Source organism: Macrosteles quadrilineatus, unplaced genomic scaffold (genome assembly GCF_028750875.1).
Source record: "Macrosteles quadrilineatus isolate MER2022 unplaced genomic scaffold, UCM_ALF_1.0 Scaffold_4__1_contigs__length_99947679, whole genome shotgun sequence".
Classification (NCBI taxonomy): domain Eukaryota; kingdom Metazoa; phylum Arthropoda; class Insecta; order Hemiptera; family Cicadellidae; genus Macrosteles; species Macrosteles quadrilineatus.
In genome coordinates this window covers 87,953,218-87,977,819 of record NW_026542597.1, presented here as the reverse complement: position 1 = coordinate 87,977,819, position 24,602 = coordinate 87,953,218, and the positions used below count along the sequence as shown (strand labels likewise).

The following is a 24,602-nucleotide window of genomic DNA, read 5'->3' as shown; positions in this document are numbered from 1 at the left end:
CCATGTATAGAATAGGTATTTTTGCTTAAATTCCACCTTCATATCCAAGGCATAGGTTCTAACCCGGGGCTGTAACATTATACTTCAGGATAGACCTAGAGGGTTGCGGAATTGGAATTATCAATTTTAAAAAATCCATTGGTAAATGGTAGGATTTGATACCCGGGACCAACGTCCTGCACTTTACCTTAGACCAGCGCACTCTCATGTTGCAGCTTGAGCCTGTTATAACTTTTATCGGTTTTTGACGAGTTACAATCGTGTGACTAGTTGTCAATGATTTGGTACATTTTTGTAATTTGTAATTGATTTACACATTTTTGTAATTTGTAAACTCTCTACACTTGACAAAGTCCCTCAGGGGACGAAATATTTTGTGCACAGTGTATTTTCTACATGTTCTATGGTCTACCTACACTTTCAAGGTAAGCTAGCTCCTATCCTACTTTTTCTACAATTTGTGTGATTTAGGCCTACAGTTGAACCTCGGTAAAACAAATTCCTCAAGACAATTTTTTTTTGATCCCCTTAAAACTTTCATAAAGGTTAATGCTAAAAACACCTCTATACAATGTTAAAACCTCTATAATAAGGTTAAAAACCTCCATGAGACAAATTTGTTTGTGACATGGGCTAGGACTAGGACTGATTAACCTCAATACAATGAATATTCTTAGCACAAAACCGCGACAAGAGGAATGCGACCTCTATAAGACAAATTTCTCATGATCTTAACCACCTGAGTACGTAGTTTTTAAAACAAACAGGAGCTTGTCTCAACATGAAACCCCACCTATCCCTCTTCCTTCCTTATTCATTTTTTGGCAAGTGCCTGTGCAGAGTAGAAACCTCTATAAGATGAATAACGGCAGTCCAAATACCGATTAAAAGAACCTCTTTAAATACCTCAATAATATGAATTTTCCCCTACCTCTTGAAATTCGTCTTAGATTCGACTTTTTTTTAAATCAGGAAGGTAATAAATAGGAACAAATATTAAAATTTGATACACTTTATTTAAAAATAATAAAAACTTATGAAATCTACATTACCACCAAGTCACTCTTGAAACCTTGACACACAAAATATAATTAATACTGCAAACTTCTTTTTGTTTGTATATCATCCAGGATCTGTCTTAGTTCTTCATCCTCAAACCGGCCTTCCAAACTGAAAACAACCATAGGTTAGAAATATTGGTTTAAATAGGCCTATATTTCCTGACACACTAATAACCCTAACATCTGGTTTGGACGTTTTTTTACAGTTTAATTTGGCCAGTAACATAATTTGTCTATGTTTATAGTCCATACCGTTTCTATTCTAGTATTCCTGAATATTAGCATTTGGTTGGGAAATATTGAAGCCAGTGGCAGCGATAAGAACCTGCGGGCCCAGCCCCCAAGTTTGTTCGCCGGGCCCCCCCTCTCCCAATAATCTTTAAAAACATTATCACGTGTGATACCGCCTTAATTTGCACTTTAGCTTAACACGGCATTTCCCGAGGCCCCGAGGCGTCATCATCGTCTTCCATGATCACGGCAAAATCGTCAATACTTCCCGTAGGCATGAAAGAAACATTGTCATAGTCTAACGTGATTGCAACTAAACCTATGACATCATCAGAGATAAGAACATTATCGTCTCCCTTGTTCACGGCCCAATCTCTAATATCTCCGCGCCCCGTGGTGACGGGAAATAATTTTATCTGCAATCGCGGCAAAACCCTAGTCTCACGCTGAAAAAGCGACGTCAAAATCGCCTTCCACAATTGCGGTAAAATATTGAACACCTGCGGCAGCGGATCCGTCGTCATCGTCACCCGCGGGGAAATGTTCTCGTCGACATCCACGATCACGGCAAAAGCGTAGGCCCAATCTTTCAATTAGGCTTACGTGAGCGTGATCCTCGCGGACATAAAAGCTTTTACTTTTAATTGGGCATTATTATTGTGTACTGAGAAAATCGGTTCAAGCTTGTAGGCCAGGCTTTGCTCGGCTCGGAAATTTACATTATATTATATAACACAACCGTTTCCAAAGTAAACCGATTTTAAACCGATCTGATTTGGCCTGTGGTCCATAGGTAAGTAACATTTTTTAACTGACTCAAATTAAAAAATCTAAAGTGCAGCCTCCTAATAGTAAGAAATGAAATTAAATTATAATCGTGATTAAGCATCAATGAAGAATGGAATTATTTATAATCTAGGGCCCTAGCCATCTAAGTTAATTGCCGATTTGATCGTAAAAAATTGTGAAGTTCAATTAGTTGAATATGCATGGAGGGCCCTCTCTCGTGTGACCCGCCGGGGCTAGAAGGATTTTTAAACACACATTAATGTTTTATCCTCCTAGGCCGGGGGCCACGTTGGATCTAAATACGGACCTATTATAGCGCCTTCACACACTCCACGTGGAAAGTTGATGCAACCTGCATGACTGATAACAATTCTTTTACTTAGGTTATTAGAGAATTTATATCGATCGGTCAAGTAATAATGTCAGTTTAGCTGTTGTAAACTACTTTTCCTAGACCTAGAGTACTCTAACTGGTTAAAAAAATTTAGTCATAAAAACGTATGGTAATTCTCATAAAATGAATATTTTTATGATAGGGGGCCCGTGTGGCTGAGCCTGTCCCACAATCTCGGGCTAGTGTCCCGGCAAAATTTCCCCCCCCCCCTAGCTCGCGGGCCCACTATCACCGCCACTGATTGAAGCATAACCAACATCAAAATGGGCCATCTATAGTTGATGAAAAGACAATTGCACGGCATTTGTGTATTGTGTTTTACAATTGACTTTGGATACTGAGACATCCCATCTATATGGACCAGCTGTCACCTATTTTTTATTAAAAGATAACATATTTGAGTGAGCCAGACACAGAATGTGCTAGTGTATTAAATTCTTTAACCTATTATTTATTACCGAGATATAGTTGATAGGTCACAACAGGCTATAGCTTACAATGAGCCATTCTTTCCGTTTAGCTTGATTAAGTTCACTTAACACGTAGAGTGCGGCCGTTCCCGATCGGGTACGGCGCTTGGCCCCCGTACGGTGCGTCCGTACCCCATCGGGAACGCTCGGTAATGCTTTTTGTATATCTTCGTTTTTGCTCTAGCGTCGGCCGAAAGCGGACCTATACGACGTTAGCGTGTAGTATGTGACTTTCATTTTGTTGTGGTGTAGGTTGGTAGTAAATTTCCCCGTAAAATCCCCGTCTGGCAATCTCAAAAGTCTTCCTTTTGTCCCGTCATTTTCCCTCCATTTGGCAATACGATTCCAATGGGACCGGCTACGTTCCAAGCAGTGCTGCTATCTGTGAGTGTTTAGCGAACTACATCGACTCTCGTTGTAAAGCAGGACATCTCCTCACGTTATTTGCTATTCGTCAGACCAAAATTGAAAAGGCCAATCACTCGCGGCAATCGGGTTTACTCGACGCTGAGGGCTGCGCCGCACTGGGGATACGCCCGCTATTTGACGTGCCGCAGCGAACGTGTTAATAACCAGAGATCTGTAATTTACACCAGCGCAACCTTTAGGTGGCTCTCTCTCTTCAACAAAATTTATTTTCCCCTGGGCCATTTACTAAAGTGGCCTTGACTAGTTGTATTAATATTCAAAGGTTTTACTCAAATATAACAACTTAATTAATAGGATCTCAATGATTTAGTAACTATTAAAGACATATATTTTTCTTTTTGTTTGATATATTGCTAAGGTTTATGATTCCTTAGAGATGCTATAGTTTACAATGAGTTCTTTTCGTTTGATTTAAAAGTTGCTGTGTAAGAAAATAAACTTTATTTGAGCAGCAGCACACTCTGCCGTTAAATAAAAAAAACTATATAACCCTTCAATGAAAGTCTATTTTTTTAACAAGATTGGTGTCACAATGAGTGTTTTTTTGTTGTTGTCAAAACATTATACAGTAGTCCCATTAATCTGTCACCGAAAGGACCATTTGGGAAGGGGGAAAGAGCAAAATGATGTTCTACCGTTTCCAAGAAAGAGACACGTGAGTTACAGTGTTAAAAGTGAAACGACTGGCCGGCGATACACATGTTTAAAAAAAATAAATGTGCCTGGAGGAAATCTTTGTTCTATGGAGGGTTGAGCTTTACCTGGGTAGAGAATCTCAAAAGCTGCATCCCTACTATGCCGAATGAAAATAGGCAGGCATTACCAAGCGGCAAGTTTGTAAGCATGCAGATCAGCAATACCGCTTCTAAACCGACGGGTTGTCAGTCCGCGTCAGAAGAAGCCAAGTGGCATGCTGGTGTGGGGATGTACCAGGCAGCAGACACTGACATCCACCACGCCCCTTGACCTATTTTTGGGCCAATCTTTCCAAGCAAAGTTTCAAAATCTTTCGATGTCATCCAAAAATCATTTCTAAACCCAGCATTAACTCTGTATTTTTTATGTTAAATATGTCTGAATCATCCAGTATTAAATCATTAAGTCGGTCACTATCATTATACCTATTACTGCTTTTTAAACTGGGGTGAATCCAAAACCTCCGGGGTAACTTTGGCCGTTCTACTGCAATAACAACAACTAATGCAGCTGTTAACAACAACTCATCATCAGATGACATCTCTGCACTAACCCAACAGCTGTTTATAACATCTATTTAATTTGGTGGAAATTTGGCTACATTTCTTTAATGCAAAACAATATAAATAAATAATCAAACCATTTCTATGAATTTGCATTCAATCAGGCTCGGTTAGGTTACACTAATGAATACAAAACCCTTTAAGAAGCGAATTGCTTATGGAGAATAGTCAGATTGGAATTTTGCCGCCGAAATGAGCTTCGTGCAGCCGCCGCTACGATCTCTGCGCTACTCTATTTCTCTCTCTTAAATCCGATCCTTAGACTCACTCTCACTCACTCATTCAGCTGACTTGGCTGTACGCTCGCGATAGTCTACCTAGCAGCCACTGCGGGAACTAGGCTATCCGAAATTGAAATATTCCCAGACTAGTCATAGTCAAAGTTCTTGAGCTATCACACTGAGGGACAAGAGGTTAGAAGAGCTTTCCCGCAAAAACGGAGGAATTTTAAAATTTAAATGCACAATAATTAGTTTGAATGCTTTCCCTTTATTTAAATACTAGCAGAGTACCCGTCCTTCGTACGGGATTGTCATATACGTATAACATTCTTATTGCATGTATACCCAAGCTTTGCGTTTACAATGGGGGAGGATACAGTTTGATAAAATTTCCTTATTTAAATTTACGGTATACTATAGTATCACACATCTACCATAGCCATAATGTTCTACCACTTCAGCTAAACAATTAGAGAAGAATAAATTATTAAAGATTAGCAAATATCACAAATTATTCATGAAATTAAAAACATAAACATAAGTTTAAACAATTCAACTTTGACAGTTAACATTGCGTATCACGGTTTTTTGTTGCTGCTTGGTTCAAATTCTAAACTGTTTTCATAAATAAAAAAATAATAGTGCTGCACCCTGTTGATAAATCTTATAACTTTTAATGCTTTTGCATATCATAGAACCAACTTTTTTAGTTGAAACAGCTGACTAAATTCTTTAAATATGAATACTCATAAGGTTAACATGGGGAACTACAGAGCTACTGGGGCAGAGCCCGAAAGGATTTTTGAGATAATAATATGCCTATATGTTAATCAGGAATGTGAGGCTATCATCATGCCAAATTTCAGCCGAATCCGTCCAGTAGTTAATGCGTGATTGAACTTCAAACAAACAAACAAACCACCAAAATTTTGGTTAGGCCTGGGCCAAGGCAACACTAAATAAACAGGCCGTAATGCTCCTCAGACATGACGTCATCATAGGCCACGGCAATGACGTAATGTTATTCTTTTAGTTATATTTTTGTTTTCCAAGAAAAGATTAAAACAAGCAGCTGATCGCAAACGACAAAAATTACGCCATTGCCATCGCCTACGATGACGTCATGCCAGAGGAGCATTACGGCCTGTTTATTTATTGTTGCCTTGTCTGGGCCTACCTGGCCTGCTGGAGCCGCCCCTGATGTAGGGTCAACTTTTCTAGAGCTATCAACTTTGAACTCTTTGTCAAGGGTGAGTTAGTTTCCATCCCTTTATTTTTCCTGAATGTATTCTGAGGTAAAGTGATTGTCTATTGATCATAAAGTGTTATTATTTACTCAACTTAAAACATGAATTTTATATTAGACAAACCTGGGAATGAGAGCTTTGCCTTCCTCTGGAGTTTCGGGACAAAGGTTTGCGATGGAGGCCAGCTCAAACTTGTGAAGCTTCTTCTGAGTTAGTAAACTGAAAAAAAAAATAGAATGTAAAACCACAAATCACTTCCAAAATAGAATAAATTTTTGCAGATTTGAGTTGACAGTTGTTTGAGTGACGGACGGTAAAACCAAGACAGCGGCGTCTTGGCTTCTCACCCTTGTTGTGCTGCTTAAACTTGGATCAGTACTGTTAACCTTGCATCTGGCAGCTAAAAATTCTGTACTGGCAGGCCTTTTTTACCGTATGTACGTAGGTTAATCATAAACATGTAAATATGTACGTAGGAGCTGTATAAATTGTGTTCTGAAATACAAAAGTAAATACTATTCTATATTTTCTTTTCAAGACATCACAAGGAACAAATTTAAATCATTGACAGATAGCAAAAAAGTTTAAAAATTATTCTAGGGGCTAAATACAAAAGATGTTTTTATAAGAAATCCAAGATATAAACTTTTAGAAAATGGATCTTTACATGAAAAAGTGTAGTAAAAAAGTCATATTTATATTTATTTGTATGTAAAAAATCTTTTTTTGCACCGCGCTACACACACAGCGTCATTCTAAGTTGTTTTTATCCTCAGCTTTCAAAGTATTATTACATGACTACAATGAGCATGAGTACATTACGGTTACTAAACAAACTAAATATCAAAATAAACATTAGAATCACCTGTGTATCTATATAAATAAAATTAGAGTTTTGTCTGTACATTGCTCAGAATTATAACTTTTAGGTTATTTTAAAATGATATTACCATGAATTAGTGTATACAATAATTTACCATATTGTTGTTTTTACGATATTTAGATTTGTGTTATAAAGAGTTGGCAATATGTTTTACATTTGTGTCCTGACTGCGATCAGGCGACTGTGACGTCATATCGTATGATTTCAATTAAGCTCCCGGATTGGCTACAACCCATCACGCTACTTTTCCCTCCTTGTTTAACCACCGATCCAAAAGTTTCTTTGCTCCCCAGTCCTCAAGATTCACACAAACCGTAAACATGTTGTCAGTCGGGTTTTATTTAATTCCACAAATGGTGTTTTTATTTCAATCTTTGCACCTCAAAACGTTCCAAATACATTTTGAAAATAGATTCTCAACATAGGATAAATTATTTTAAATTAGGTTGGCCTGATTATAAAAGTAATGAATGAATCCCAAAGCTAATTACACCAGAATTGCAGCAATACCAGATGATTGGTTTTGAAATGGTTGTAGATATCAAATCAACAAGCTAACGGCCCCTCGCACTATTTATAAGTGTAGAGTACATGATATTAGTTTGGTCTCGAGGATTAATGATGGTTGTTCCAAGCCTGCTTACTTAGAACACAGCTCTTTAGCCTATTAGCTTTAGTTATCTAGTTGAGTGCGGCCTACGTTATATTTAACGTAGCCTAGGCAGGAAAGGAGCGTGCGGCGGACTACGTTAAACTATGTAGCATTCCTAACTCCAAAGTATTGATACAGTGTGAGCTCAGCCTAGCACGGAAAACGTTGTTTTGCCTGCCGCTTATTGTGCCAGTTTTATACTTTAATCTGGTATAATTTTTTTTCAGCTCCAACAATTTCATCGGTGTTTTGGACTGTTCCAAATTTAGTGTATTGTGGGTTTTTGTCTTGGATATTTGTGAGATTGAATAGAATCTATCTATATATTAATAGGCAAGCATGTTTCTTTAAAACTTTTTTTCTCAGCTCGTGTGTATCGTACAGAAAATCTACGCATACAGTTAGAAAGCTATTTTCCTGTAGGTGTGCAGAATCCCTTTATAAACTAAATAGGCACAAAAATAAGCACAAAAAATGAATTTGAAATTTTAAAAAATTAACATGGGTTTTATGGGTTGCTATGGTGATGACGAAATAACAGCAAAATATAAACAGAAAATCAAAACAAATGGAAGACATTCCAATCACATGTTTTATTTAGCAGTGTGGGGTGAAAATAGAGAAGTTTGCACAAAACATAGGTACTTTTGGTCGATTTTTCGACCACGGGGCGTGCTCTTGTAATGATAATTAGGTACTGAAGTGTAGCATTGTGGAAGGAATCTAACCTAAAAATTAATTATGTTTGACGGCTTTTTTGTGGTATTTTTTCATGGTGTGTCTGGATTTTTCTTCCCTGCTTTTTCTCTCCGTTTGGCAGAACTGAGGGCCTATTCGCAGTTTTGTTTAATGCTGCTATCAATTGGGTTTTTTAAAACTATGTCCAGAACAAATGGAATACAGTAGGCCTACAATGCTAAAATAGCTCATTTGTATTAAACTAAATTTAACGTTTTCACGCACTCAACCACGCAGGGCATTAGCCACCGGCTGCGGCCGGCCATCACGCAACAGCACTTAACGTGTTAACACAAAGTAGATTTGCAACTAGAAACCAGAACTTACTTCCGAACAGAGGCAATGATCTCTTTATTCTTGAACTTGCGGAATCTATCCGTATAGGTCAGTGTTTTCATGAACACATCGGAAAACTCTTGCTCCTCTTCAGCACTCTCATTCTGAGCTTTCCGATGTTCCAGCAGCATGTGAACTTCCGAGATCAGAAGCGTTTCTGCATTTTCAAACTCTGAAACATTCAGTAATAGTTCGGAGATCATTGAACTAAGTAGCCTACAGTTTGAACAAGCCTGATAATTTGAGAAAATCTAGTAACTTCTTTTAAATATTTAGAACTAGTCCTGTCTGTCTTGATGTGGCTTAAGAAACAGCTTGTGTTAGGCAACAAGGCCAAACATGGCAGCTTGGTTCTGCACTCACTTTTAAATGTTCAGATTTTAATTAAACATTGTACAAAGGGTGACATTGTTTTAGTAAAGTGATTAAGCTGTAAAAATTAAAGCATGGTTTCTGGTAAGTTTTTAGTAATAAACAATGCTCTCATGTTTCAAGATGGATATCTTCCGGATTACCAAGATTTCTTATAGGTGGTTTAAAATACCTATATTGTTGGTAATTCAATAGGTTGCTATGGCAACTAGTGACGCATCGTCAGGCTTTACTAGGACAAGATCGGGTACTTTCGTATTATATGGAGGCCACCCTTTTACAGCGCACTAAGGTTGTTTTATTTGTATGTTTAGATTTGTATAAACAGGTTAAGTGTAAGAGAGGGCCATGTGGCCCTAACTTTGCCTGACTAAATAAATCATTTTCATTTCATTTCATTTCATTTAAGGTTAGGTTAGGTTGGGATATCAAAAGCTTTTTTATGACTCTCATCTGATATTGTTTGATTCATAACGAAACGAGGTAAGTCCTACAAACATATTTATGATAACCAAACGTAACCTGACTGCCCAGTACGCTGTAAAATAAGTGGCCTCCGTATAATACGAAAGTACCTAAGATCACTTCCGAAGGTCGTCATGTTTCACACACATTTAAAAATAAAACAAGTTAACAAGACACAACAGGAATGACTAGAGTTTTTACGAGACTGGCAGGAGTTCGGCCTAACCCTTTCGCCGCAACAGTTTTTAAGTAGTTGCATGCCAAAACCGCCAGGGCCATTTTTTGGTCAAGCGCAATCTTTTGATTAACAAGCTCTATCTCTTGTTTCTTCTTCTCATAGAACAATAATTCTTTTTTTGTTAGATTAGTTATAAAGTACCTGGGAACCGAGCTTTGCTCGGGGAAAATCATTCCCCCACTCTGCGATGCCAGCCTTTACTACTTCCTTCACCATTTCCTGGGAAACGGACAGAGGAGCGCAAGTCGTAAAACTGTCAACCCCTTGGCTGAAGAATTCGTCGGGGGTAGGACCAAGGAGCGCAGAGGTGCTCGCGCTCCTTGGTCCTACCCGGGCAAGAAACTAATCCCCTACTTACGAGGGTTGAACAAGACAATGCTTAGGTCGACCCTGTGAGTAAATCCCATTAGTCACGCCTCACTGACTACGCCATTGATTCCAGAATATTTTTACAGTGCAACTTATTACCAAACTAATGTTGTATCAACAAATTACCAGGCCACTTTCGAATTTAAATTGCAATATAAAACCTGATCCTTCAGTTGAATATTGAACCACATTTAGATTTTGTTTATAAAGCAGTTAATAAAAATAAGGTAGGTGACTTTAGTCTTCATGGTGTGGATCTAAAATAAATCAATGGAATTGATTGAAAATTAGTAGGTGTATTCACTTTTAATGACTGCTTTAAACAAACATAATATTTAAAAATAAAGGGGTATTGCATCGTTAGTTTTACCAAAGATTACATGTTTTACCTTCGAAAATGTGTTGAACCCTATTAAAATGTGCAAGTTTGCAATGGGCCCCCTGGTTATTAAACACACATTTTTTATAATATATATCCATTTGAATACAATTAACTGCTTTCAACATTTACCCATCATTGATAGAAAACAAACCTGAATTTTACATCTTAGTTTTATAGGTAATTTAAACGGGCAGAAACCATATCTTCTTTATGATACAAATCCTATCTTATCCATTGAAAGTATACTTTTAATATACATTGAAAGTATATTAAATGGCAATGGGATAACCTTAAGGAAAACAATTTTTAGAGGAAGGGGTAGGAGGGGGATGAATCATAGATATATTCTCAGAGTTTTGGCTAGTTCGGTTACGTGACCCCCCCCCCACCCTTTCCATGCGCCCTTGTACGCGCTTTTCATACCAATACCTGTACCATAACAATACAATTATAAATAGATTACAAAAAAGCAAGTAGTCATAAGTCATAAGTCATAAGTTCTTTATTCCAGAATTACAAAATTACATTGCATTGGAATAGTCAAGTTTATAATGAAATGTACAAAAGATAAAATATAAAAAAACTCTACTAACTAAAACAATGTGACCTTCTAGTAATCTAACAAGACAGAAATCACTGACTACATGACAGTGGAAAAATCGCGGACTCTGTAGCAAGCATTTTCAACCAAAATTTGTTTGATATTTTAACAACCAAAAGTAGTAACTTGATATTTCATAAATATCATATTGACTAGCATAAACAAACTATACCCGTGCAGCGCCTATTTTATCCTAATTAACAATATAAGTTACTTTGTAGTTTTTCAGACACGACGGCAAGAGTCGAATTTGACTATGTTTATTGTATTTGTGTCAAAATGGTGTTTTTATGAGGAAAATTGTGTACTATTTGGACACATATATATCTTTTTACAAAAATACAAAATGGACCATTCTCAATTCAATTCATATTTCTTAGGAGGTAAACTTTACTTTTGTTATGCCAACAGTGATAAAATCAAATCACAAAAGGGAAAATTTTAAATATTTACACAGCCAACACTTTATATGGTAGCATATATCATATTCCATATAATTTTAAGGGTATTCCAACTCGAATCAACCCCCTAATTTAAACTCAATTTGTATTACTTTCTTTTAGTTTTCGAATCATCATTGGTGTTTTTCACCATGTACAACACGTTTGTTGAATTGCTAAACATTGTCCGCCACAATGTCTAAATAGGAACATGTCACAACGTCAAACAACTTAATTCATTGTTACTAATGTTTGTAGGGCCTAAAAATGTCTAAACTTTAGGCCTACGGTTCGATGTTTTTTTCAAAAATAACTTTTTTCTGGCTGGATATATAAGTTTGATAATTTTACCCCGAAATCATCTGTTCGCATTATTTAGATTAAACAGTGATTGTTACTTTGCCGAAAAAAATCGCAATAGCCAATATTACATTGTTGAGGCTGATTAATAGTGCACTCTGATTCGGATTTCTTGGCCACAATGAATTATTTTTACCCTTGAGTCTGTGACATGAGCTAGTTAATGTACCAATTAATTGTACTGTTACCATTAACAGACAATAGCACTTTCTTTAGGAACCTCCACTGGTAACGAATTTGTAAAGTCCATCGCCACTGATTGTAAGTTACTTATAACGTAAAGATGTAAGTGAAAGTTTGCTTGAAGAACATTTCACTAATTCGATCAGAATTTGTTTTCATACGACGTATTATTTCGTCACATTATTGGTACCTAGTGACGTTTGCCAAAGACGGTATAAGCTTTGAAGAAAACTTGTCCAATATCATTTCAAAACGTGCAGAGGTAGAAAACATGTGAAAAAATCTAAACGAACTATCTCTTTTCGATTGCACCAGAAGTTATGCATTTTACTCGTCCAACATATTTTTATTTGTAAGGTTTTGAGATAGATCTTTAACCGGAGCGTAAACAGAGAAAGTGTAATTCCTAATTATCCTTACAGTGCATGAAGCTTTGAAGATAAATAATATATCAAATCACCCAAAGTAAATAGGTACACAATCTTTTCGTCATTTATATCAATACTTGGGTCCTAAACTTTACAACCAACTTCCGCTTCAAATTGAAAATACAAGAAATTTAAAATATTTTTGTTAAAGAACAGCTGGCAGATACAATATTTGTTATTTGATTCTAGAATCATCAGTGTATTTTTTATTATAAATCAATTTACTTTGCAACTAGTAACAGTACTTGAATAAAGACCAGTTTTAATGTTTCAACAAATATTATAATTGTAGGCCTATACAGTGTTCTGTAATATAGGAAATAAATTAATTGATTTAATATTTTTTAATTTGTTAAAACTAATCAACACGTTTAGTATTATGATTGTCTTGTATAAAAATATTTCATACGCCTAAGTCTAAAGCGACGACTAACTAAGTGAAATAAATTAAAACCACTTTTGTGATTTCGGAAAAATAGTCTAATCATTAGTAGTACCCTAGTTTTATGTGTGTTAAAGAATTTCTATTTTGCGATTGCCACATAAAATAAAAGCAAAATTTAAGTTGAAATTGAAGGTCAATTACTCGGGTGAACTGACCCGAGTGACCCGACACCCCAAAAACTGGAATGGGCTGTCGTGAAAGGGAAATCTAAGAAATTGCAAATGAAATCCATTCGGAGTAACGTAGGGGATTAACGGGACCTCCATGTACGCTGTTCACTCATAATTCCTTTACATTTCCAAGTATTGACTGTTTATGTTTTGGACCAAACAATAGGTCGAATAGTTTGTACCAGATGCCTACGACTACAATTTACAACAGGTAGTACGTTCACCTTTCCTAGTAATAAATTCATAGTTTGTTCCTCAATTAACAATGAGACATATTGTGTTATTGTTCTAATACAAGTGAGAAAAAATCACCAATTTGTACTGTCGAAACGACAATTTAAATATCAACCCATGAGTGATCAATACACAGTACTACAGCCGCGTTTACGCGAGGCAAGTAGAGCAGGCAGGTTACTTACCTCTAATGTATTTCAACCTACAGCACAGAAAAAACTACGATAATTTAAGATTTATAATTCTCTTATTTGATTCTAGTCTCAAAAGTATTATTATAATTATTTTCTTCATAAATTATTCAATTATATCTTTCATTAATAATTTACTTCGTAACTGGTAACACTACTTGAATTAAAACCAGTCTTAATTTGTATTATAGTTTACTCTTTTTTATCCGTCCAGAGTACGTGCTGGTTATTGTTATTTGAATTTATCATTAAAATATATGTAGTAATTATGAGTCTATAACATCTACCTAAAGTATTCTTAAACCATTACTTTGGAAATAGCCTAGTAAATTCTGATTATTTGTGCTTGACTAATAAGTTAGGAATAAATAATTATAGGAACTTAAGGGTAAAGGTTTTCATTAGATAACATTTTATGTCGGCAATATTACGGTTAAAAACTAATCGAAACAAAACAATCGATTTACTTTCAGATATTTCCAATAATATACTACTACGACAATATACTTTCAGAAAAACCTAAGTTATTCTTATACAAAAAGTATTTTTAAATTTAAACAAAGCCTATGTAAAAATACACTACTTTTTGAAGTAAATTTAGCCCAGGCACATTGTCATTTGGCAAAAATATCACTTTCAGCAATAAGCTCCTCACCCATCTAAGCCGGAAATGCACAACATAATATGTTGTTCTTAAGAATAAGTTTCAAGAATGGTATGCATTGCTCCTAAATAGTACGAACGTCCGGTACTAGAATTGAGTCATTCAATATCATAACTCAACCACGAGAGAAAATTCCACGTGTTTCCGTAGGACGAAGGGTGAATCACCGGTAGAGAGAGGATCAAGACAAATTACGTAGAACCATGCATGTTTAAGCAATAGTCGTCATGCCTTCAAAGATATTTTAAAATTATACAAACTATACCTGCAAAACAAAATACTGTACATCATTTGATAATAATTCTCAGAGAGCAAGTTTAACCGTCTCACATAATCTAATATGATTTTAATCATAATAAAATAATGCATATTTAGTTCCGCACTACTTAGTACTAAACATTTAATTTGTATTAAACTGCACTTAAAATATGCAGTGTGTCTGTATTTAAAATGGGCTGATTAACGTCGGACAAAAACAAATTGTTTTTAAGATAACTACTTCGAATACTTAATACAGTATCTTAATGTTAATGTTTCAAAATTACTCATTACACTTTAATTTTTAAGTGGTGTATTCAGTGAGGCGTGACTAATGGATTTACTCGCAGGGTCGACCAGCCATTGTCTCTTTTAATCCGTATAAGTAGGGGATTAGTTCTTTGCTCGCGTAGGACCGAGGAGCGCAAGGTACCTCTGCGCTCCTCGGTCCTACCCCTACGGTTTTTATTTATGACCTCCCATTAGAGGAGGTATTGTGCGCTCCTTGGTCCGCGAATCCCATTTCCTACGTCATGGACATGTTTCCATCCCTTCTCATAGCATTTCAGTATTTCAATTGCAGATACATAAATCTAACTATTACAATTGGTTTCCAGTTCCCAGACTCCACACTGCTCGCCTTTACTACTTCCTTCACCTCTTCCTTCGTCGCGGACCTGCTTCCCTCCCATCCCATAGCATATTAGGATTGCAGATACCTTAATCTAATCGTCATAAACAGTTACCACACTCCGGACTACTCGCCTTGACTACTTCTTTCACCACTTCCTACGTCACGGACCTCTGTTTTCCTCCCTTCCCATAGCATTTTAAAACTGTAGATACCTTAATCTAATCGTCATTAACAGCTCCCACACTCCGGACTGCTCCCCTTTACTACTTCCTTCACCACTTCATACGTTGCGGACCTGTTTCCCTCCCTTCCCATAGCATTTTAGGATTGTAGATACCTTAATCTAATCGTCATAAATAGTTCCCACACTCCGGACCGCTCACCTTTACTACTTCCTTCACCACTTCCTACGTCGCGGACCTGTTTCCCTCCCATCCCATAGCATTTTAGGATTGCAGATACCTTAATCTAAGCGTCATAAACAGTTACCACACTCCGGGCTACTCGCCATTACTACTTCCTTCAAACTTCCTACGTCGCGGACCTCTGTTTCCCTCCCTTCCCATAGCATTTTAAGATTGTATATACTGTACCTTAATCGAATCGTCATAAACAGTTCCCACACTCCGGACCGCTCACCTTTACTACTATTTCCTTTACCACTTCCTTCGTCGCGGACCTGTTTCCTTACCTTCCCATAGCATTTTAGGATTGCATATACCTTATCCTTATGGAACAGCTGAAGCCACTTTTATTGTTAGTTCTGTCTGGTTTATTTGGTTAAACGAGGTTTTAAATTACTGAAATAACAAGAAAAAAATTGTAAACAAAGCACGACATCTACAGAAAACCGGACAGAACTAACAATAAAATTGGCTTCAGCTGTTCCATAAGGATGGGAAATCTACCTTAATCTAATCGTCATAACAGATCCCACACTCCGCACAGCTAACTTTACTACAATGTATCGAGTAAGCTTCAGTATAATCATTGCTCAATTACCACAAGGGTAATAAATAAAATTACAGTTTTGTCTGTACATTGCTTAGAATCATGCAGTTTTTGGTTATTTTTACGTTTCATAGCCTAAGAAAGCCGGAGTGTAGGACTTTCGGCCTGGGGTGATTATGAGAAACTTACCCTCCGCAACAAACAATAGGGAACGTGGGTAGCTCTGAGTCTGCTGTCCCCAAAAGATTCCCTATAGGTAAATTGAAAAGATTTTGTGGGTAAGAGGGAAGTAGGGAAGGGGTGATATGGGGTGTTTGACACAGCAAGCTGGCCAAAAACTATGAATAGGATTAGGTACGGTACTTCCAAGAAGGACCTGAGCCCCAGAGTACTCCAGAGCAAGAGCAGGTATTAGATGGATTTAAATCTAAGTTTAGGCTATAGTTTAGTTACAAACACCGTGCTAAAAGTTGTATATTTAAACAGTTTTTAACCAATTTTAACGACGATTTGACGACATATGTGTCACCTCAGTTCAAGATACAAAAACAGTGGATATGTATAAATTGACCATCATAATATTAGTTATAGATATTATAGTTTTGTATATACATTATAGCTTTTATAGATAGGCTACTGCAGAAGGTGGGGCCACCATCCGCCTATTGTCACTATAGCTTTCATAAATCACAAACGTTGACGAATTAGTCTCACTTAATATGATTTCAAGGCTTGTTTACAAGAATCCATCCACTCAATAGTACAAAAATATTATCCATACAACAGTATATTATATTATTACAGTGATACAAGCTTAGAGTGTGTAGATTTTGCCGAAAAGTATTGATATGGACGAACTCCCTAAGGGCTCTGCCCCACAGGCTGATTTTCAAAAGGCTACGCCTTGCATGTTTTGGAAGTTATTATTTGATTAATTTAGTGAACAACAGCTGGCCATGCAATCGACAATATAGTTTTCCTACAGTTACCTAACAATGTACATGTTCTCTCACTGATTTGAGAAAGCAAAGTGGCCAATTCGCTCATCAGTGAGACAATTTTAACATTGTCTCACTCTAATTACTTTGTCTCACTCCAGATTTGCAACGTGAAGGCACGAAATAGTGAGCGCGTAACATGCAGGCAACGTCATATGCGCGCTAAATGCGTTGGCAGCACTGGCTGTAAATCAGCTGGTCAGCTGTTGTACTGTTGTATTTGTCTCTTCACATTAAATGTTTTATTAAAAGTTCACTTCTGTGTAAAATAGGTTATGTTTCTTCACAAATTTATTTGTTCTATGGTAACAGTAGGAAAAGTATAATGTGCAACTCGAGTTCAAAGTACAATTGCCTCACTCGAGAAACCATTCCTCACTCGCCTACGGCTCGTGAGTAAGGATTTCTCTCGAGTGAGTCAATTGCTCACTTTTCTCACTAGTTGCACAAATAACTATTGTTTGCTTACATTTTTGTTTACTTATTTTTTTATTTACTTTCACGTTCTTAAAAGAGTCGCGGTGAATGGGCAGTGAAGCTATTTATAGCTGTTTGTTACAAGTGAGTAACTAAAGGTGTTCGAACCATGATGACTATGAGATTAACAAACCATGTATGTTGTTCGTTCCAAGAGGTTGTCACCGATCTTTAACAGATCGCAATTTCATTGAAAAGTATTAAAGATGTCGTGAAAGAGAGCTGCGTGTACAGGTACAACCTCGGCCAACCTTAGGACGTAAGGTATGAAGGTTCCACTGCCTTTAACATCCTTTCACATGAAAGTTTCTCGAACTTGGGCCCTTTAAATGAAATATAAAGTCAAAGTTGATTAAACTAATTTAATGGTGGTTTCTGTTCACCCGTGAATTCACGGGTAGAACCTCTTGTTTCAGTTTAAAGTGTGAATTGTAGGTTGCTTTGCTCGGGGAAAATCATTAGTCCACTCTGAAAGCAGTCTTAGTACTGTATTGGAGACACATAGATCCATTCCCAAACTCCACACGGCTCGTCTTTACTACGTCCTACACCATTTCCTACGTCATGGACCTGTTTCCCTCCATTTCCATAGGACTTTAGGATTGTAGATACCTTAATCTAATCGTTATTAACAGTTCCCACACTCCGAACAGCTCGTCTTTACTACGTCCTACACCATTTCCTACGTAATTGACCTGTTTCCCTCCCTTCCCATAGCATTTCAGAATTGTAGATACCTTAATCTAATCGTCATAAACCGTTCCCACACTACGGACAGCTCGCCTTGACTACTTCCTTCGCCACTTCCTACGTCACGGACCTGTTTTCCTCCCTTCCCATAGCATTTTAGGATTGTAGAAACCTTAATCTAATCGTCATAAACAGTTCCCACACTCCGGACTACTCGCCTTGACTACTTCCTTCGCCACTTCCTACGTCGCGGACCTGTTTTCCTCCCTTTCCATAGCATTTTTGGATTGCAAATACTTTAATCTAATCATCATAAACAGTTCCAACACTCCGGCTACTCGCCTTGACTACTTCCTTAACACCTTCCTTCGTCACGGACCTGTTTCCCTCCCTTCCAATAGCATTTTAGGATTATAGATACCTTAATCTAATCGTCATAAACAATTCCCACACTCCGGACAGCTCGCCTTTGACTACATCCTTCACCACTTCCTACGTCGCGGACCTGTTTTCCTCCCTTCCCATAGCATTTTAGGATTGTAGAAACCTTAATCTAATCGTCATAAACAGTTCCCACACTCCGGCTACTCGCCTTGACTACTTCCTTAACACCTTCCTTCGTCACGGACCTGTTTCCCTCCCTTCCCATAGCATTTTAGGATTGCCCATACCCTTATCTAATCGTCATGAACAGTTCCCACGCTCCGGACAGCTCGCCTTGACTACTTCCTTCACCACTTCTTACGTCACGGACCTGTTTCCCTCCCTTCCCATAGCATTTTAGGATTGCCCATACCTTTATCTAATCGTCATAAACAGTTCCCACACACCGGACAACTCGCCTTGACTACTTCCTTAACACCTTCCACCTTCCTACGTCGCGGACCTGTTTTCCTTCCTTCCCATAGCATTTTAGGATTGCAGATACCTTAATCTAATCGTCATAAACAGTTCCCACACTCCGGACTACTCGCATTGACTATTTCCTTCACCACTTCCTACGTCGTGGACCTGTTTCCCTCCCTTCCCATAGCATTTTAGGATTGCAGATACCCTGATCTTATCGTAATAAACAGTCCCCACACTCCGGACTGCTCGCCTTTACTACTTCCTTCATCACTTCCTACGTCACGGACCTGTTTCCCTCCCTTCCCATAGCATTTTAGGATTGCCCATATCCTTATTCAATCATCATAAACAGTTCCCACACTCCGGACAGCTCGCCTTGACTACTTCCTTAACACCTTCCTTCGTCACGGACCTGTTTCCCTCCCTTCCCATAGCATTTTAGGATTGCCCATACCCTTATCTAATCGTCATAAACAGTTCCCACACTCCGGACAGCTCGCCTTGACTACTTCCTTCACCACTTCCTATGTCACGGACCTGTTTCCCTCCCATCCCATAGCATTTTAGGATTGCCCATACCCTTATCTAATCGTCATAAACAGTTCCCACACTCCGGACAGCTCGCCTTGACTACTTCCTTCACCACTTCCTACGTCACGGACCTGTTTCCCTTCCTTTCCATAGCATTTTAGGATTGCCCATACCCTTATCTAATCGTCATAAACAGATCCCAGACTTCTCACTGCTAACCTTGACTACAATGTATCGAGTAATCTTCAGTATAATCTTTGCTAAATGATGTTTTTCCTTTTGTACTGTATTTGTAATTTGCTAGTATACTGTGGGCAGTTGGCTTATTATGAACACATGCTACAACTTCAAGTCTTTTGTTTACTTATCCTTGTTATTTAATTCAGCCAACAAGGTTACCTAGCAACCCATAAGACTAATGTTAAAAAAATGTGATTTTCAGTTTCATTTTTCTACGTAATTAGATTTTTGTTGGCAGTTCTAACTGCAGTAAACTCGTTTTTAGGCCAGAATTAAACTATTTACAACATTTGAAGAAAATCGTCGGAACCGTTTTCGAGATCTTTGTGCAAGCAAGCATACATACATACATACATACATACATACATACATACATACATACATACATACAAGCAAACATTGCTCGTATTAGAGTATAGGATTTGTCTTTAAATTAATATACATTTTATTGGGTTAGATTTGGTTTTTTATTTCCGTACATATTAAAAACATGTTTCGCAATACGAAAAAAAATACATAAAAATTAAATTTATAAGCCAGCAACTACACAAAAAAAAAAAATATTTCTTATAAGTAAGTGATAGATATATGTTCTACATATAGGCTATATTTGTTAGTAAACTGGAAAAATTTGAAAATCTTACCTAAAAAAATCAGCTCACAGTGGTGCTTTTTTTTAGTCTTTAGGCCTAGGCCTAAGCACATAGGCCTACTCTTATCACTTAGTCCTAATACACTTTCAAATAAATATTTACCTGATAATACATAGTTTAGCAAACAAATTATAAATAATTATCATACACTAACTCATTTTCAGAAACAAAATCACTTGTAAAACACAATAAAACTTTTAGAAACACACAACAATTGCCCTCAAACAGCACTCTTATGGATACAAACACAGATGATGCAATGCCACTTTTTCCAACAAAGTCGTACAAAACTCAAAGTAAAGCAAAAGCTCTTTCTACATGTAGCCCGACTCATCGTGAAACATCGTCTCATAGGTTATATGTGCCATTTGGATGATCAGCTGGCCAGTAAACATACATTTAGCAGACGTCCGATATATCGCACCGCGGTTGTTTAAATGTTCTAGACATAAACTCTCCTAAGATTTACAGACGAGTTGAATCAGAATCACGTCTAGGGGAGAATAGTTGGCTGGGTTTCCGTCAGATTTTCAAATTCAAACAGAAATCTAAGTGCTTTTAAAGGTGCTTTAAAGCAAGGTTACATAAAACATCAAACATTTTAGACCTAGTCTCATAGTGACAAACTTTTTATAAGACTGTGCTAGTAGGTTTGTGGTTTTACGTCAATTTGACTGAAAACTTACCTTTGGGAAATTGTAAATCAGCCGCATCTTCATCAACCAAATCAATGCTGCCAGCAGCCATTTAAAAATTATCTAGCCTGTAATAAACAAACACTGTGACTAGATAGGCCTATACAAAATATATTTTTTTATTGGATAATAGTAGGTAATGGTAGGCTAAGTAGGCCAACACGTAAATTTATATAGGTTTAACACCTTTTAATTGCAATCTTAAAATCCAAGAAAATAGACTCTCAAATAAGAAATATAGGACTAGCAGAAATATTACGATTTTAAATTTTAAATTGGGGTAGAACAAGGCTAAGCTACAGTACCGGTAATCAGATTCGACCCGTTTTACAACTTATGAACCAACTAAGTTAAAAAAATGTTAAATGTTAATGTTAAATGTGTAAAGGAAAAAATGATAACTTATTCTTGATTTTCTCTTTATTTTGACCCAAGGAATCACTACGCAAATTATGTTCGAACCCACAACATCACTGCCTTGGGCCCAAAGTCTGTGACGCTACCAACTGGGGCACCGACTTAGTTAAGTTAAATTATTACTAGAGGTTAAAATACCAAGTCCCCGATGAAAGGTGACCGGTTTCAACCCATCAAAAGGGTCATCATCAGGCGTTGAATGGACAATACAAAACAAAGAACAGTTAAAACACTTAAACACATTTTTTTTAAGTGTTTTAAATGTTCTTCGTTTTTATTTATTGACTTTATGACGACCTCTTCGGAGTAATTATGTGTCCATTCAACGCCTGATGATGACCTCTTTGATGGGTTGAAACCGGCCGCCTTTCATCGGTGACTTTTTTATCACATTGACGGATTATAAGGTATTTTAACCTCTAGTAATAATTTATATATTGTAATCAGGAGGCAAAAACAACAAAAATGAAGTTAGTTAACTTAATCCGCCACTGCTGTTTCAACATAGGCTAGACCAATGTACCTTAACCAAAATACTACTTAGGCCTATGTAATAATAATAATAATAATGTAGGCTAAATAATATTGTCACCCCATCGCAATAATTTCCGCACAAACAACCGAATGATTAATATCGATCTTTAACGGTATATCGATTGTTCGATAAATCGTTTGGTTAGTTCACGTTCACACAAACTTAGCTCAGGCTAAAACATCTGCATAAGTTAGGTTGCCTATGCTTAAGAACTTAACACCTCCTCCCCCTTTTCAAATCAGAAGGTTTGTTAGCTATAGCATGTTTACCTAGGTTATTCATTGCTAAATTATAATGCCAACATATATGGAAGTGTACACTCAATTTGAGTTTATGATTAATCTAATTTATTGACAAATTAGTTAATTAAATCTGGATGTATCTTTCAAGCCGGTCTGGTACAGTTTGGTAGCATTGAGTTGCCCACAAAATAGGTTAGGCGTTAGCCCAGAATCCCAGACATTATTAAGTTAAACATATAGGCGATTTACATACTATTCATCAATGTAAAATCTTTTTTTCTAAATTATAATACATAATTGAAATTATAATTTGGCGTAAGACTAGGTCTCAAATCTAAATTCAATTTCAAAGCCAAGACTTACTTCGTGTTTCCGTGTGGGTGACTTGACTTTGACTCTGTCTTTTTGATGGATGACTGCTCTGCTCTCTGTAGTCTGTGTTTGTTTTGTAGTGTTTGTGTTTGTAGTGTAGTATGTCAGTCTGTCCTCTGTCTGTCTCCGTCTCCGTTTGTCCAGTCACTCCAGTCTCTTCTCTCTGTACCTGTAGTAAACAACGATTGAATTGAACTGGACTGGAATTGAATTACTGTACTGAAATTGAACAGGTTTGAACGAGAACGAAATGTTTTATCAATGGTTTTATCTTTATCTATGACGAAACTAAAACTGATTCGAATTCAGAAAGTAGTGGTCCAGTCATTTTCCAGTTCAGTTCAAGATTCACATTTTAAACGACCATGACCAAACTATCTTGGATTTCCTGCCCATAAAGGCTGGTTGCCATATTACGGCATTGTTTACTAACATAAAAAGTTGCAAAATATCTCATTTAAAGCTATTGAAACCACCCGGATGTGATTTGCTATCTACTTCTTAATTTTAATTGTTATCGTTTTGTCAAACTACATAGATATATTGACTTAAACTGTAATTTTTTTTTCAAACTCTTAAGGCCAGGATTATACTAGGACGCTGGCCTCGGACGCTAGCACCCCACTTCCAGCCGAAATTGACGTGATTTGTGTTTGGGATGCTGGCCTCTCGGACTGCCATTTCATTTCAATGTTTTGTCACTTTTTGTTTATATCTATTTAAATAACATTAGATTTAACGAGTACCGTACCCAGGTTTGCTGCTTTAAGGAGGCTAATAACCAAGTGTGTATTTAGTAAAATATTAATAGCTTAGTATAAAACAAATTGGCCAAGTTTGATCAAATCCATACAAAATAAGCAAATTCCAATTAAGTTAACAATATTTTTTGTAAGAAAAACATGGGAATTTTTTATTTAAAATTTTTGCAATTCTTTCCGTGACTAATTACTGCACAAAAACATTTTAACATACCAAGTTAGGTATTTGTTTTTAAGCTCATTAAAATTGTCTAGAGAAATTGGGATATTGTGCGTTTTACGGGTCAAAAATGACAAAACCCCTTTTTTACCCCATAAAACCCCGTTCCAAAGGTCCACTCATGCTGGTTCGCGAACTCATTCAAGTTATCCTAGGTGCCGTTCACCTTTAAGCCAAGTTTCATCAAAATCGGACAAAAATTACTCAAGTTGTTTATCCCGCGAATATATATGTAATATTTAAATCTATATGAACTGATGGTGTTTTTCCTCTAGGGACATCAAATCGAAAAAGTAAATCGGACCCGGGTCCAGGTCTTACCATGCGACCTATGGTAATAGCGTATTCCCTATATTCGCGCACATGTCGAAAGAGAGCGTCTCGGATGCTAGCCTCCTAGTATAATGCGCCACATTTGAACAAATGCGGCAAATGCCCCACAACCGATTTTGTGCATCAAGGGAGGCGAAAAGTCACTGGACGCTCTAATTTCAGCCTCCCGGCCGGGAGGCACAAAATCGAGCGTCTGGTGGCTTTTTTAGCATCCGATGCTGGCATCCCTAGTATAATCGCCCCCAATTGAATTAATGCCCCGCTAGCGTCCTAGTATAATCCTAGCCTTAAGGATACAAACATCGCTAACAGTATACAGGGTGTCCCGGAACTCTCTACCAATATTTTAGGGCATTGCTCCTGGGTAAGAAACATACCTAAATATCATATTTAAACCGTCCTGAAGTCCTTAGTTACTCACACAGCCGCCATTTTTTTTCAGTTATTAATTTTTTTCTAAAGAATAGTTAAACATACGAAATGGAAACCTTGCA

At 37.1% G+C, this 24,602-nt stretch overlaps 2 protein-coding genes across 2 annotated transcripts in view; one reads left to right on the top strand and one right to left on the bottom strand.

The window, feature by feature from the left end:
• The window catches only part of LOC128992657 (carbonic anhydrase 2-like), a 102,697-nt gene that overhangs the window by 50,110 nt on the left and 27,985 nt on the right, over window positions 1-24,602 (top strand). The window lies entirely within an intron of this gene.
• Window positions 997-22,903, bottom strand: LOC128992658 (DNA-directed RNA polymerase II subunit Rpb4). Its single transcript, XM_054416350.1, has 5 exons — window positions 22,786-22,903; window positions 21,220-21,296; window positions 8,702-8,882; window positions 6,225-6,320; window positions 997-1,170 (listed from the first exon to the last, which is right to left on the bottom strand). The coding sequence occupies exons 2-5, from the start codon at window positions 21,278-21,280 to the stop codon at window positions 1,092-1,094; spliced, it is 417 nt and encodes a 138-aa protein (XP_054272325.1). The 5' UTR covers window positions 21,281-21,296; window positions 22,786-22,903; the 3' UTR covers window positions 997-1,091.

Excerpts from the sequence above, each read along its gene's own strand:
- LOC128992658 (XM_054416350.1), bottom strand. The coding sequence starts at position 21,280 with ATGGCTGCTGGCAGCATTGATTTGGTTGATGAAGATGCGGCTGATTTA. Across the intron at positions 6,321-8,701 it reads ATCATTGCCTCTGTTCGGAA|TTTACTAACTCAGAAGAAGC; the intron begins GTAAGTTCTGGT and ends TTTTTTTTTCAG. Across the intron at positions 1,171-6,224 it reads GGCAAAGCTCTCATTCCCAG|TTTGGAAGGCCGGTTTGAGG; the intron begins GTTTGTCTAATA and ends GGTTGTTTTCAG.